At 37.3% G+C, this 15807-nt stretch overlaps 1 protein-coding gene across 1 annotated transcript; it reads left to right on the top strand.

Moving 5' to 3' along the window:
• Positions 1 to 10669: 10669 nt before the first annotated feature.
• Positions 10670 to 11656, top strand: LOC129541400 (olfactory receptor 6K3). Its single transcript, XM_055403278.2, has one exon. The coding sequence runs from the start codon at positions 10709 to 10711 to the stop codon at positions 11654 to 11656; it is 948 nt and encodes a 315-aa protein (XP_055259253.2). The 5' UTR covers positions 10670 to 10708.
• Positions 11657 to 15807: the final 4151 nt, after the last annotated feature.

The following is a 15807-nucleotide window of genomic DNA, read 5'->3' as shown; positions in this document are numbered from 1 at the left end:
TCCCTCCATAGGTTGTCTAATGATAACAATGATTGTGCAGTCCGTATAGCCTTTGACCTTGTGATGCTTGTGTCCTGCAGTTTTTATTAACTCTTTTGGGTTTTGTTTTATATTGTTCAGAAAATTGTCGACCAAGTACTCTCGAAAGCTTGAAGGTTAAATAGAAAAAATATATAGTCTTCGGATCAAAAAACTCCCATAAATTATGTAAATATATATATAATTATATCTGATGTGCTAATCTAAAAAAATTATTATCACTATATTGATAATGTTCTATGTTATGTTATACTAAACTGCTGGGCCAGTCTCACACCTCAGTGTTCCTATTCTTGTTACCTTTCTGCTGTGGAATGTTTCTCCCTATTTTCTGCCTTGGAACTTATACTCAGCATCAAAAAAAAAAGAAAAAAGAAAACAATTCACACACATTTTTTTTCCTTCCCCACCTCAAACTTATTTATTTTTAATTAAAGGAAAACTGCTTCACAATATTGCATTGATCTCTGTCTAGATCAGCATGAGTCACCCGTAAGTATACATGCGTCCCTCCCTCTTCAACCTCCCTCCCATGGCTTCCCAGCCCTCTTGGTTGTTATAGAGCCCCAGTCTGAGTTCCCTGTGTCATACAACACATTACCATTGGTTATCTATTTTACACATGGTAGTGTATATGCTTCCATGTTACTCTCACCATTCTCCCCACCCTCTCTTTCCTCTCCCCCACCCATGTCCATAAGTCTGTTTTCTATGTCTGTGCCTCCATTATAGGTTCACTGGTACCATCTTTCTAGATTCTATATATATGCATTAATATACAATATTTGTTTTTCTCTTTCTGACTTACTTCACTCTGCATAATAGGCTCTAGGTTTATTCACCTCATTAGGATTGACTAAAAAAAAAATGTATTCCTTTTAACAGCTGAGAAATATTCCACTGAATATATGTACCACTGTTTCTTTATCCATTTATCTGATGTTGGACATCTGGGTTGCTTCTCGTGTCCTTGCTATTGTAAATAGTGCTGTAATGAACACTGGTGTACTTGTGCCTTTTTAAATTTTGCTTTCTTCAAAATATCATATGGTAGTTCCACTCACAGTTTTCTGACTAATCTCCATACTGTCTTCGTAGTGGCTGTATCAAGTTATATTCCCACCAACAGTGCAAAATGGTTCCTTTTTCTCCACACCTTCTCCACCGTTTATTATTTGTGTGTTTTTTGATGATTGCCATTCTAACTGGAATTCACATACATTTTATCTTCTGGGATAAGAGTCCATGCCTTCCTCCTACAAAAGTGCTCTAGTGATTTTAGGGGTAAATTGTCTCTAGAAGAAGTTTTTTCTCCTAGCTCCTGTTGGAAGCAAACCAGTTGTCTCAGTGGTATCACAAATAGCAGGAAGACAACCACAGGTGAGAGAGAAGAGAGGGGCCAAAAGATAGAAATATCAGTAGCATAGACCATCAAAAAAAGTCCAGTCAGCTTTGATCAGGGAGATAAGTTCTTAATGCACTTGGGAGTGTTAAGGTGGAAGACAGTGCTAGCTCTCAGCTTTGGACCATCCAGGCCCCATTTCCTCTCATGCCTCAGGGAACAAGTGCTATCCTATATCCCCTCTCACTCCAGTAAATGCAAATTATCTGCTATATTAATGTCAGCTTTTTGATGCCCATAAGGAAATTTTTTGGGAGTAAAGAAAAGTATATAGACTTTTCTCGGTCATAAAATTAAAATGAACTTATTTGAGGTTACTGTTTAGAAACCTAGCCTTTTGACTTTTGAACTCCTGGTTTAAAAGCTTAGTATTCCATTTATAAATCTAATAGATTTTATTATTCACTATTAAAGGTGTTTGACAAATATTTGGTCTGGTTTATAAACTTGGCAATTAAATCATTTTGAATTGCATTTAAATATAGTATACACTGGGCTTCTCTGGTAATTCAGCTGGTAAAAAATTCACCTGCAATGCAGGAGACCCCTGGGTCAGGGAGTTTGACTCCTGGGTCGGGGAGTTCCCCTGGAGAATGGATAGGTTACCCCCTCCAGAATTCTTGGGCTTCCCTGGTGGCTCAGGTGGTAAAGAGTCCACCTGAAATGTGGGAAACCAGGGTTTGATCCCTGAGTTGGGAAGATTCCCTGGAGGAGGGCATGGCAACCCACTCTAACACTCTTACCTGGAAAATCTCCATGGACAGAGGAGCCTGGTGGGCTATATAGTCCATGGGGTCACGAAGAGTTGGACATGACTAAGCACAGCACAATACATGACATATACTATTTTGCTTTTAAGTACCTCGATTTTCTGACTCAATAACCAAAGCCTCCACAAGTTTTAAAAAACGATCTTTATAATCTTAAAAAACTCTCAAAAACTAAAAAGAAAGTAATAAATATGGCTTATCCTAAATACTTTTAAGTGTTTTAATACTTTGACAAATATAGTAAGATTTAAATTTTAAATAATAAAGTGTAAAATCTTGATTTAATGTGTGCATTTTAAAAACTATAAATTTTTTTAAAAAGTAAAAGGCTTCCCTGGGAGCTCAGTGGTAAAGAATCTGCCTGCTAATACAGGAGACACAGATTTGATCCCTGGTCTGGAGAATCCCACATGCTGTGGAGCAACTCAGTCTGTACACCACCAGTATCAAGCCTATATTCAAGGGCCTAGGAACTGCAACTCAAGCCCATATGCCACAACAACTGAAGGCCACATGCCTAGAACCTGTGCTCTGCAACTAGAGAAAGCCCACACTGCAATGAAGACCCAGCATAGGCAAAAGTAAATACATAAATTTTTTTAAATATACAAATTAATTGCTCAATTAGAAATCTAAAATTAGAATTGCAAGGTATATCTAGTATTCTAATAGGTCAAATTGTCTTAAATAATGCAACTGCATAAAATACTAAATATATACAAATTCCTTAGTGCAAAATATAGACAATAAATTTTGATTCTATTTCTAAAACCTTGTTGAGTTTAAAATATACTAACCAACTAAAGAAATAATAATATGACCCATTTTGTTATTCAAACAACAAAAGCTTACTTAGGCTACTATGCCAAGCTCTATCTGTTTTAGGTGCTTGTGATAAGACTAAGAAAAGTTCCCTGCCATTATGCAACTTGCACTATGATGAGGGAAGTTATCAAAAAGGTATTAAAAATAAAAAAAAAATTCCAAAATAGGATAAAATCATCTGGTCTCTATGAAACAGAAAAATAAAACTATTGCAAGATAATAGGATTTAGTGTGGGTAGGGAGATCATAATTTTAAATAAAGTGGCCACAATTGGACCTCATTATAAGGTTACATTTGAGCAAAGATTTGAATAAAATTGTGATTCACAGGAATATGAGGAGAGAAAATAATAAATAATCTAGGCAGCAGTAAAAGCTAGTGAAAACCTGACTCAGAAGACATGATCAATAAGACAGAAGAACAAAGGTAAAGTATTCTGAAAGTCAAGTGAACAGAATACATCAAGAAAGAAGTGATTGCTAAATTCTGCAAAATATTCAAGTAAGGTAAAGACTGAGGTTGACTTTGAACTTAGACACATGGAGATCATTGTTAAATAAATAAGAGAAGTATGCATGAAATGGTGAAAGTAAAAGCCTGACTTGGGTAGTTAGATAGAAAAGAATCAAAGAAAAGTTGGAAATTTCAGTTATAGATAACTCTTTCATGGAGTTTTACTACTACTGAAAAGAGAGAAATAAAGTAATAAGAAGCAAGTGGAATCAGTAAAATAGTTGAGGGTGAGCCACAACATATTTTAAGCCATAATATAAGATACACATATCTACATAAATGTATATTCTCATCCATAATCCATATGGTACTTCTTATCTTTTCTTTACTTCCTTTCCCCATTCTATTTCTTTAGAATCATTTTTGGAACTTATTTCACCACTTCCTAATGGATTGTGATAAGTTTCAAAAATTGATGAAATTGGGTCTTTAATTTTTGCTGTCTTTGGATGAGTATTTAATAAGCTGTTTCTATTTTTAACTTTGTATTTGCTTATAGTTTTCTAATTTATTTATAATAAAGTATTGCATTTTATTAAAAAAAAAGAGTGTTATTTTTTAAAATGATGGCAATTTTAATATGATGAAGAAAATAAATATACACTCTCTGACAGTACTGACACGATGTTAAAATAGTATAATCTTTTCTAGAGCAATTTAGCAATATGCATCAAAAGAATTAATATATCTATTTAGAAGTAGTGACAGAGAATGCTTTTTTGATGAAGCAGCATTTAAACTGGCAGTTGAATACTGAGAAGAATCAGCCAGGAAAATATATAAGATAAAACAATTGTGCAAATATCCTGAGGTTAGAAATAGCTGGATTTCTAAGAAAACCATTTGAAAGCAACCAAATGCATATGTGCAAATGGAACACAGTAAGAGTCATGAGATGAAGATTAGTGGCAAAATATGCAAACTTGCAACACATATTATGAGATACTGGAATTAGTTCCAGCTGAAGACATTGAAGTAAGATATTAGATTGTTAGAATAACACCACTGCTGTTGTATGAATACAAATTGTGTGCACGCTCAGTCGCTTAGTCATATTCAACTCTGCAACTCCATATGCTATAGCCTGCCAGACTCTGTCCATGGCATCATCTAGCTAAGAATACTGGAGTGGATTGCTATTTTCTCCTCCAGGGGATCTTCCCGACCCAGGGATCAAACTCCTGTCCCCTGTGTCGCCTGCATTGGCGACACCTCTGAGCCACCTAGGAAGCCCATGAATACAAGTTCAGTCACTCAGTCGTGTCCGACTCTTTGCGACCCCATGAATCACAGCACACCAGGCCTCCCTGTCCATCACCAACTCCCGGAGTTCACTCAAACTCATGTCCATTGAGTCGGTGATGCCATCCAGCCATCTCATTCTCTGTCGTCCCCTTCTCCTCCTGCCCGCAATCCCTCCCAGCATCAGAATCTTTTCCAGTTGGAGTGCAGCAAATGTGGAGGTGGAAAAGATGAATTATGGAAACATAGTAATGCTTTTCTGTTACAAAACAGACTGCCTGCAGAATTAGAGCTTAAAAGAGAAACTATCTCTCTGTCTCTTAATTTATGGGTTAATTTTCACTGGAATCATATAGCTAGTTCTTCTAGTCCTGGTTCACTCATGCATTAAGAGTCAGCAACTGTTTGGTTGGAACTGATTGAATGAGGACAATGTTCTGTCTGGCTAAGACAGTTATACTCTCTCCCATGTCTTTCATCTTACAGTAGGCTAGCCCTTATTGTGCATATAATGGCTAGCTGGGGTGTTAATATAGAGGCTGAGTACATGGGCTTCTAGAGACATCTCAGAACTGGCACATAAATCCTTCTGTTGCATCCTACAACCAAATCAGTTTAAAAGGGGAACTTGTTCAGTTGCTCAGGAGTGTCCAATTCTTTGTGACTCAGGGAGAGAAAAAGTGACCCCCACAAAAGACTGAGCCAGATCTGCCCATCAGCAGAAAATTGGATTAACTAAGCAGGCCCTGTCCATGAGAGCATGACCCAGTTTTCCCAACAGCCAGTCCCTCCCATCAGGAAGCTTGTACAAGCCTCTTATCCTCATCTATAAGATGTCAGACAGAATGAAAACTATAATCCCAGGAAACTAACCAAAATGATCACATGGATCACAGCCTTGTCTAACTCAATGAAACCACTTCAGCAGTCTTGCCTTGAGAACCCCATGAACAGTATGAAAAGGCAAAAAGATGAGCCTCCAGGTAAGTAGATGTCCAACATGCTACTGGGGAAGAGTTGAGAAAAAGCTCCAGAGAGTGAAGAGGCTGAGCCAAAGTGGAAACGATGCCCAGTTGTGGATGTGTCTGGTGGTCAAAGTTAAGTCTGATGCTGTAAAGAACAATTTTTGCATACAAACCTGGAATGTTAGGTCTATGAAGCAAGTTTAATTTGATGTGGCCAAACAGGAGATGGCAAGAGTGAATATTGACATTTTAAGAATCAGAGAACTAAAATGTATGGGAATGGGAGAATTTAATTCAGATCATATATGCTGCTGCTGCTGCTAAGTCACTTCAGTCGTGTCCGACTCTATGTGACCCCATAGATGGAAGTCCACCAGGCTCCCCTGTCCCTGGGATTCCCCAGGCAAGAACACTGGAGTGGGTTGCCATTTCCTTCTCCATCATATATGCTACTGTGGGCAAAAATCCCTTAGAAGAAATGGAGTAGCCCTCATAGTCAAAAAAGTGGTACTTAGAGGAGGGAAAGAAATTTCACTTCTTGGTAGAGTGAGTGAGTATATGAATGCTCAGTCATGTCTGACTCTTTGTGACCCTGTGGACTGTAGCCCACCAGACTCCTCTGTCCATGGAATTCTCCAGGCAAGAATACTGGAGTGGATAGCCATTCCTGTCTCCAGGGGACTTCATGACTCAAGAATCAAACCTGCATCTCTTGCCTCTCTTTCTTGCACTGGCAAGCAGATTGTTTACCACTGCACTGGAAAGAGCTGCCAAATTAGCTTGCAAAGGGCTTGATAAGGGAAGAGTTAAGATTGTGTGATTTTCTTTGCCACAGAGAGATGATTGGTATCCCCACATTATGCTAAAATCTTCACTGGAGCCACTGGAACTAATCCTGTCTGTGTGGGCTCAACGGAAAGGTAGTGGTCTATATTTAGGGCTTGTGGTAGAGGAGTATCTTCAGCAAAGTAAACAAGTTTATCAAGTTAACAATCCTATTGCAAATGATGTTGTATCTTCCTCTCTTCCTCAGGGAAATTCAACAGGCCTTGAAAAAGGCCACTATCCTTTCAGAGAACAGTTAAAAACAAAACCAAAACAACAACAACAAAACACACCACAAAAAAACACACCCTAATTCTGTTGAAAGCAATTCTTCAGAATAATGGTATTCATTTGTATTGATTCTGAGCGTATCTATCAAAAGTGGTCAGAGTTAAGGAAGGCTCTTGGAGTTCTTAACAGAAAGGAGAACTAATGAGAAAAGACCGGAGGAGAAGGGTTCTACTAATTAACCCACAGGGAAATAGAATTGCTGTTTTTCTTCAGTCATCAGCGGAAATATTTTGGTAGAGAAATATGCCTAAGAAGACTTTAGGCAGGTATAACAGTCCTACCTGAAGTCCTGAAGGGACTTGAACTGCTTAAATGAAGGAAAGGAAACGGACCTCATTGTTTCTGCCAGAGGTAAGAGGAAAATGCACACGGGTCCAAGATGAGATTGGTCCAATGTTAACGAGAAAGCAAGTTTCTAGGGCACTTAGCTAGTGCTTCTTCTGTTAACTTAAATACCAATATTTGGGAACATATTTGAGATTACATAAATGGAATTAGGATCAGAAGGGAGGCGATAGATTTAAAACCAGTGATAATGTTATGTTTTATCTGAGGCATGATGGGTTGAATAATTAACACCTTTTCCCTAATTATTATGTTTCTCTGCTTTCACACCTTCAGAGGTTCTCTAAATTAACTCTGGTCCAAAAGTAAGTCATTTTACATACTGGTTTCTGTTCCCAGTGAAATGAATATAAACCAAATGACAACACGAATAAAGAGAGATTAGGTAGTATCAGTAGCCTATTACTGAAAATCATATCCCAGAGTATTGGCTCAAATTGACTAGTCTCTAACTCCAGATCAGTTTTTTAATGTGCATCTTCCTTTCTCCCATGGGGTTGGGTCAGCTCATTTCTCTTCTCCCAGTCTCCAGAAGATAAATTTCATATGAAGATCTGTAGAGTACAATATTGATTTTGCTAAAATATAAGCACCTGGATTCTATTGAAAGGATTACTACTAGTCACTTAGAGGAAATAAACACAGATGCTAGAAACCCAAGAAGTCAGTAGCTGGGACTGCATTAGAGGTCCAAAATGTCTCAGTTCTAAAGAATTAGTAGTAGTCATTTCTCCACTAATTTGTAAATGGAGCTTATGTAACTCTTCTTTGCTCCTTCCTTTAGTCTCTTCCTGAGTTCCACTGATCTAAGAGCATTGAATTGCCAAGTGTCAAAACAGCGGGTTAAAGCAGCAACTGAAGCAAGTGGGAGTAAAAGTGAAGCTTTGAATCACTTACCGTGAGAGTGTGACTGGAGAAAGGACCAATCCCCCCATCCCAACCCCGTCTCATATCTCCTATAAAACTGAGCACCAGCAAGCATCAGGGTTATCAACACAGACTTGGAGGTCATTTCAGGGTTGAAGGGGCTCTGAACAAAAGGCTGTAACATTTTGCAGACATTGAAATAGAGGGGAAGTCACAGAGTGACCTAAGTCAGAGAGGAGAAAACTATCTCAAAGGTTTTTCCTTCTTCTCCCATAAAGGAGGCCTCAGTAGAGATACCTGAGGATGACTTTGGTACTTTGGTCTGAGGCTTCAGCTAAAGGGACTTAGGAATGAAAATGCTGGGGTGAATGTAAATGTTCAAAAAGCATGAATGACCAGGGGAGACTAAGTGTTTTACTGCAACTCCTTTCAGAGACTGTGATGACCTGGCTGTGCACAAATCAGGAGTGGAGAGAGCATCTTTCCCCTGCAGAGCCTACCAGGAAACATCTGACAACTTTTACAGGTTTTTCATCAGAAGCCAGTTTCTTCACTGTCCATGTATTTTTGAGGTGGAGGGTAGAGCAAGAAGGATCTTCTACTCTCTTATTATTAAGAGCATTAAACTCTTAAATCCACTTCCTTTATTTAAAAGTGTAATTCTTTCCTTTCTGATTCTTCCCCTTTGGGTGTTGGGATAGCCTAACATTTCTGTGAATTTGAAGTCAATCCTGTTTCTTACCTTCTTTTGTGGATTTCTCCAAGACTTTTCTAATATAGTGTAGTTCCTACTAATCCCAACTAATATCATTCCTTCCTATTCTTTCCTATGAATACCCAGCACCACTTTTCCCTTGTCAAATAGTCTTCTCTGTGTCTATAATGTCTATTTACCTTCTTTCTTAACTGAAGTGAATCTCTTTTCTAAAAACAATATCATTTTCAGATGAAAGTTGCCAACTCTTCCACTTCCTTTATAGGCTGAGAAAAGAGTTCCAGGGAAAATGTTTTATTGGTATTCTCCTTTTCCTTACATTGCTGTTGCCTAAAAATTATTTTCTTTGGTACATACTTTAATACCTTCAACCTTGGTTAGGTCATGCAAAGACATTAAAGTTCACAGGAATGACTCAGTTAACACTTTTCTCATAAACTTTGACCTTGAATTTATATCATTGCTTTTCTCCCATTCTAGGACTTTTGACATATAGTAACTATTCTACCTTACATATTTTAAACTCTAATATATTGGTCTTTAAGAATATGACCTTTTATCTCATTAATTATTATTTCTGTTCCAATTTCTCTTGAATTTCATGGAAATATCAGTTTCTAGGCCTCCATTTCCACACAATTATCAGTATCTTACTGTCTTCACATTCTCACACATCCATCTTAAACTCCTAAATCCAAAAGCTAAGTAATGTATGTCTTTATCTTTGAGTTTTTCCTTGAAGCATTTCAGCCACTATCTCCAAATCTACTAACCTTGAAGTTCCATTTCTAAGAAATTCACCATTTTTTTTGTGTGTGTGTAATTCAATTGAGAAAACTGAATAGGGAGACAGTTATTCAATCAGAATCTCTGCTTCCTTTCAATATCTCTAACAGATTGACATTTTAGGAGTCTGATTAAAAAGATTTCAAGAACCAGATTCCCAAGAGAGAGCCCACAGTTCACCTACTGGGCCTCCTCCATACTTACAAAATGCTCTAGTGCTGAATTTTTCACCAGTCCTTTCATTCTGTGTTGGGCAATTTCTACTGGATTTACTTTTGCTGCTACTGGAGTTTCCTACCAAATCTCTATTTGTGTGTCTGAAAGCCTTATTCTCTTCTCTAGCTACACTCAAAGCTGCTGTGTGGCCTGATAAAGAAGCATAATATTGCAAACTGGGGATGTTCCAGAAAATGCAAAATGTACCTTTATGATGATTACATACAGAGAAAAGAACTAAAAGTTTTGATTTTTCTAATATATAGCCAAGAGTCATTAGAGAATTTAGCATATGATTGGTAATGATTTTGTGAGTTCTTATAAAAATGTGATTATTAATAGTACCCCTAATATTCTACTTTATTGTAGTTACTATGGCTTATAAACATGACTTTATTAATACTTTATTTGCTTATTATCTGTCTCCTTAATTAGTATATAAGGTTCATGAAAGTAGAGACTATTTTTTTCACTACTGAACTCAATAAACATACAGTTGTGTTTGGCACATGTGTGTGTGTGCTCAGTCATGTCCAACTCTTTGCGACCCCATGGACTGTAGCCCATCAGGCTCCTCTGTTCATGGAATTCTCCAGGCAAGAATACTGGAGTGGGTTGCCATTTCCTTCTCCAGGGGATCCTCCCAATCCGGGAATCAAAGCCACCTCTCTTGAATTTCCTGCATTGGCAAGAGAGTTCCTTATCACTGCATCACCTGGGAAGCCCAAGGCACATAGTAGGCACTAAATGAATATTTGTTTAATGAGTCAAAGAATGATAGAAGTAAATAATTTACCTCAAGTGTTGTTCTTTGTACTCATATAAGGTAATTGACCTGATTCTTCATACTTCATCTAGGGAGTGAGTTGTGTCTTTTTAAGCATAATAATTAAGGCTGCTGAGACCATGGTGAGAAGTAACCAAACGTCTATGGTGACAGAGTTTTTCTTTTCTGGATTTCCGAAGTTTGAAGATGGTAGCCTCCTCTTCTTCATTCCTTTGTTCATCATCTACTTATTCATCATAATTGGGAATCTCATTGTGTTTTTTGCAGTCAGGATGGATACTCATCTGCACAATCCCATGTATAATTTCATCAGCATATTCTCATTTTTGGAGATCTGGTACACCACAGCCACCATTCCCAAAATGCTCTCCAATCTTGTCAGTAAGAAGAGGACCATCTCCATAATTGGTTGCCTCTTGCAGATGTACTTCTTCCACTCACTGGGCAATTCAGAGGGGATTTTGTTGACTACCGTGGCCATTGACAGGTATGTTGCCATCTGTAATCCTCTCCGCTACCCAACCATTATGACGCCCCGGCTGTGCGCTCAGCTCTCTATAGGCTCCTGTATCTTTGGTTTTCTTGTGTTGCTCCCAGAGATTGCATGGATTTCCACACTGCCCTTCTGCGGGCCAAACCAAATCCACCAGATATTCTGTGACTTTGAACCTGTGCTACGTTTGGCATGTACAGACACATCCATGATTCTGATTGAGGATGTGATCCATGCTATTGCTATCATCTTCTCTGTCTTGATAATTGCCCTCTCATATATCAGAATCATCACTGTGATCCTAAGAATTCCCTCTGCTGAAGGCCGTCAGAAGGCTTTTTCTACCTGTGCATCTCATCTTGGTGTCTTTCTGATGTTCTATGGCAGTGTATCCCTCATGTACCTGCGTTTCTCTGCCACTTTCCCACCAATTTTGGACACAATCATTGCACTGATGTTTGCAGTTCTTGCTCCCTTTTTCAATCCTATCATATCCTTGAGAAACAAGGATATGAAGATTGCAATTAAGAAGCTTGTCTGCCTTCAGAAGGTACTTTATGCATCTGCAAGTTAATGGTAGATTCTAAGAATTGATTGATCATTAAAATCTCTTAATTTGAATGTGACTGTAATGTTCTAGATCCTAAAATTAACATATAAATAATTTATTGTTATACTGATATTTTGTTTATCCCAGTTCTTCTTCCCATGTACCTATTTATTACATTTCAGTTCAGTTCAGTTCAGTCGCTCAGTCGTGTCCGACTCTTTGCGACCCTATGAATCACAGCATTCCAGGCCAAGATATCAATAAACTACCCGTTTAGACTTGAAAAGATAGATAAACAATAGAAAGGAAATATGATATTTAAGCCATCAAAATATATTTGAGCATTAATTTTATTGTTATTTTCTTTCTTGAACATTTGTTGTTTATGAACATCAATTTTATTGTTAATATGTTTTAAATTATAATAATTATTATATTATTATTATAATGTTATAGTCATTAGTAACAACTGAAAGTTATAAAATACAGCAGTTAAAAGCATAAGATATAGAGAAGAGGGTGGGGTCCATATTTCACTGGTACCACATACTAGCTTTGAGACCTTGAACAAGTTGTTAATTAATCACTTTGCATCTTAGTTTCATCATCTATGAAATGGATATAAAAGTAATATGTGTTGAAAGTAGAGCTTCATACAGTTATTATAAAAACTGAGTGAATTACTCTATGCAAGTAATTAGAATGTTTCATAACACAGGGCAAGTGCAAAAATAACTGTTAGCTTTACTATTATTTGCCACTAATTACTTGCATTTATTTTGGATGTTTTAAAGAATGCTATAGTAAAAAATGATATATTAGAAATGAAATCTCATACTTAGGGACACTTATCTATGATTATTATTCATAGAGTTTTCTTATTATTGCTTTTCTGGGGCCAAGTGGACTCAGTCTTCAGTGTACTTTGACTATTTTGGTTGAATTCATCCAATTAGATTGAATTAGACTATTTGATTTAATGTGGTTTCAAACACACTCTGAAATTATAAAAAGCGGATAGATGATGAATAGAGAGATAATCAGTTCAGTTCAGTTCAGTTCAGTCGCTCAGTCGTGTCCCACTCTTTGCGACCCCATGAATCACAGCATGCCAGGCCTCCCTGTCTATCACCAACTCCCGGAGTTCACTCAAACCCATGTCCATCGAGTCAGTGATGCCATCCAGCCATCTCATTCTCTGTCGTCCCCTTCTCCTCCCGCCCCCAATCCCTCCAAGCATCAGAGTCTTTTACAATGAGTCAACCCATCGCATGAGGTGGCCAAAGTATTGGAGTTTCAGCTTTAGCATCAGTCCTTCCAATGAACAACCAGGATTGATCTCCTTTAGAATGGACTGATTGGATCTCCTTGCAGTCCAAGGGACTCTCAAGAGTCTTCTCCAGCACCACAGTTCAAAAGCATCAATTCTTCGGCGCTCAGCTTTCTTCACAGTCCAACTCTCACATCCATACATGACCACGGGAAAAACCATAGCCTTAACTAGACGGACCTTGGTTGGCAAAGTAATGTCTCTGCTTTTTAATATGCTATCTAGGTTGGTCATAACTTTCCTTCCAAGGAGTAAGCGTCTTTTAATTTCATGGCTGCAATCAGCATCCACAGTGATTTTGGAGCCCAAAAAAATAAAATCTGACACTGTTTCCACTGTTACCCCATCTATTTCCCAAAAGACTGGTTCCAAATAGGAAAAGGAGTACGTCAAGGTTGTATATTGTCACCCTGCTTATTTAACTTATATGCAGAGTACATCATGAGGAACGCTGGGCTGGAAGAAGCACAAGCTGGAATCAAGATTGCTGGGAGAAATATCAATAACCTCAGATATGCAGATGACACCACTCTTATGGCAGAAAATGAAGAGGAACTAAAAAGTCTCTTGATGAAAGTGAAAGAGGAGAGTGAAAAGGTTGGCTTGAAGCTCAACATTCAGAAAACAAAGAGAGATAATACATATCATTAAAGACACAGACTTTTCTGAGCTACTTCTTTTGCTTTCATTTTTGTTCTCTTTGTGTTGTCCAAGGACATTCATAATGTTATTTTTATACCTTGAAATACCATATGTCACATTACTTTCAAGAGAAAAATTAACATATTTGATTTGAAGTGTCTAAAACTGCTGAATCTGTCTGTTGGGTAGTCCAGAAATGATCAAAGGTGTATATATAAAAACTACCATAAATCAGAACATACAAAAAAAAGTAAAATAAAACCAAAATCTATACTGTAAAAAAGATTTCCCGTAATTTATCCCTAAACTTTGTTTCCCCAGTATGCATACATACAAGGTCTAATTGAAGACCATACTTATCAGCAGATTTTGGTAGAGGAAATAGGATAAAAGAACTTAGGGTTGAAAATGGATATAATTCTACATATAAGCTATGAAAAAAAAAATGATCGAAAGTTGGAAAAGCAGATGCTGAGAAGTCATGGTGCATTTGGAAGCTCCAGATACAGGAAATATAATCAAGTAGAATCACAGTGGAGCTGTCCCTTCAGCTGTGTTCAGAGAAGTGTATGAAAGGTAAATCTGAAATACACAAGCCAGAGAAGTGATTAAATACTCAAGTGATCTCAGGCTGCTAAAACAAAACCAGAAACATACAACTTCTCGGCACAGTACAGTCATCTAAAGCTGATATCAAACTTCATGGCAGATGCTTCCATATTTGTGATGAGCCATTAGATCATTGACACATTCTGCTCTAGTTAGTTTTGTATCCATATATGTAGTCACATACAGGAACACACACAAATATACCCACACCCCCAGATTATCCTTTTGTAAAAAAATGTGCTTTAGTCTTCCCCTACACTGAATGATATAAGACCATTAAATGTTCTTAATGCATGGCTCAATAATTACTTGAAGAATTACTATAATTAAATAGAGATTGAGATTTGAGGATTGGAAGCAAATGAAAAAGAATAAACCTAATTTAAAAAATAAGTAAAATAATTTTTATTTAAATATTCAAGGAGATTTGTGAAAATAGTATTAACATCTATTAGTAAAAATACTGGCAAATAAAAAATACAAAAATAAAATAGAAATATTGAATAAATTGAATACTACAAACAATGAAAATAATGACTTAGAAGAAAGCCTGAAGGGCATATTCCAGAAAAAAAGGACCAACATGAGAAGCCAAAGATTAAACGTAAGGAAAGAAATATATAAGGCATATATTCACTTATTCTACAAACCATATATTGTTGTTGTTGTTGTTCAGTAGCTAAGTTATGTCTGACTCTTTGTGACCCCGTGGACTGCAGCACGCTTGGCTTCCCTGTCTTTCACTGTCTCCTGGAGTTTGCTCAAACTCATGTTCATTGAGTCAGTGATGCCATCCAACCATCTCATCCTTTGCCATACATTTGAATATAGAAATTCCATAAAGAAACAAAGTAGAAGAAAAATAATAATCGAAATTAAAGGAAATTATTTTTGAGCTAAAGAATAATTTAAACAGCAGATCAGAAGAGACTGTTTCACATAAGACCTGGGACTGTAAAATTCCTAGAAGAAAACAGGAGAATACCCTTGGCATCAATTTTGGCAATGACTTTTTGCATATGACACCAAAAGCACAGGCAACAAAAACAAAAACAGACAAGCAGGAAAAAAAAATAGACAAGTGGGACTACGTCAAACTAAAAACTACTGTACAGCAAAGGAAATAATCAACAGAACAAAAAGGCAATCTGCAGAAAGAGAGAAACATTTGCAAACCATATATCTGAGGAGGAGATAATTTCTAAAACATTTGTTAGTCACCCAGTCATGTCCGACTCTTTGCGACCCCGGGGACTGTAACCCATCAAGCTCCTCTGTTCATGGAATTCTCCAGGTAAGAATATTGGAGTGGGTTGCCATTTCCTTCTCCAGGCAATCTTCCCAATCCAGGGATCAAACCCTGGTCTCCGCCTTGCAGGCAGGTTCTTTACTCTCTGAGCCACCAAGGAAACCCCGAAATATAAAAAAGACCCCCTCAAATAACTCAATTAAAATGGGTAAAGGATTTGAACAGATATTTCTTCAAATAAGACATACACTTCGCTAACAGGTATGTAAAAAAAGTATTCAACATTAAAACATTACAGTGGCTCGGATCATAAAGAATCTGCCTGCGCTTCAGACTTGGGTTTGA

Source organism: Moschus berezovskii, chromosome 4 (genome assembly GCF_049115385.1).
Source record: "Moschus berezovskii isolate FMDL1 chromosome 4, NW_MosBer_1.0, whole genome shotgun sequence".
Lineage (NCBI taxonomy): Eukaryota > Metazoa > Chordata > Mammalia > Artiodactyla > Moschidae > Moschus > Moschus berezovskii.
The sequence above is the reverse complement of the archived record's forward strand: the minus strand, read 5'-3'. Positions and strand labels throughout refer to the sequence as shown.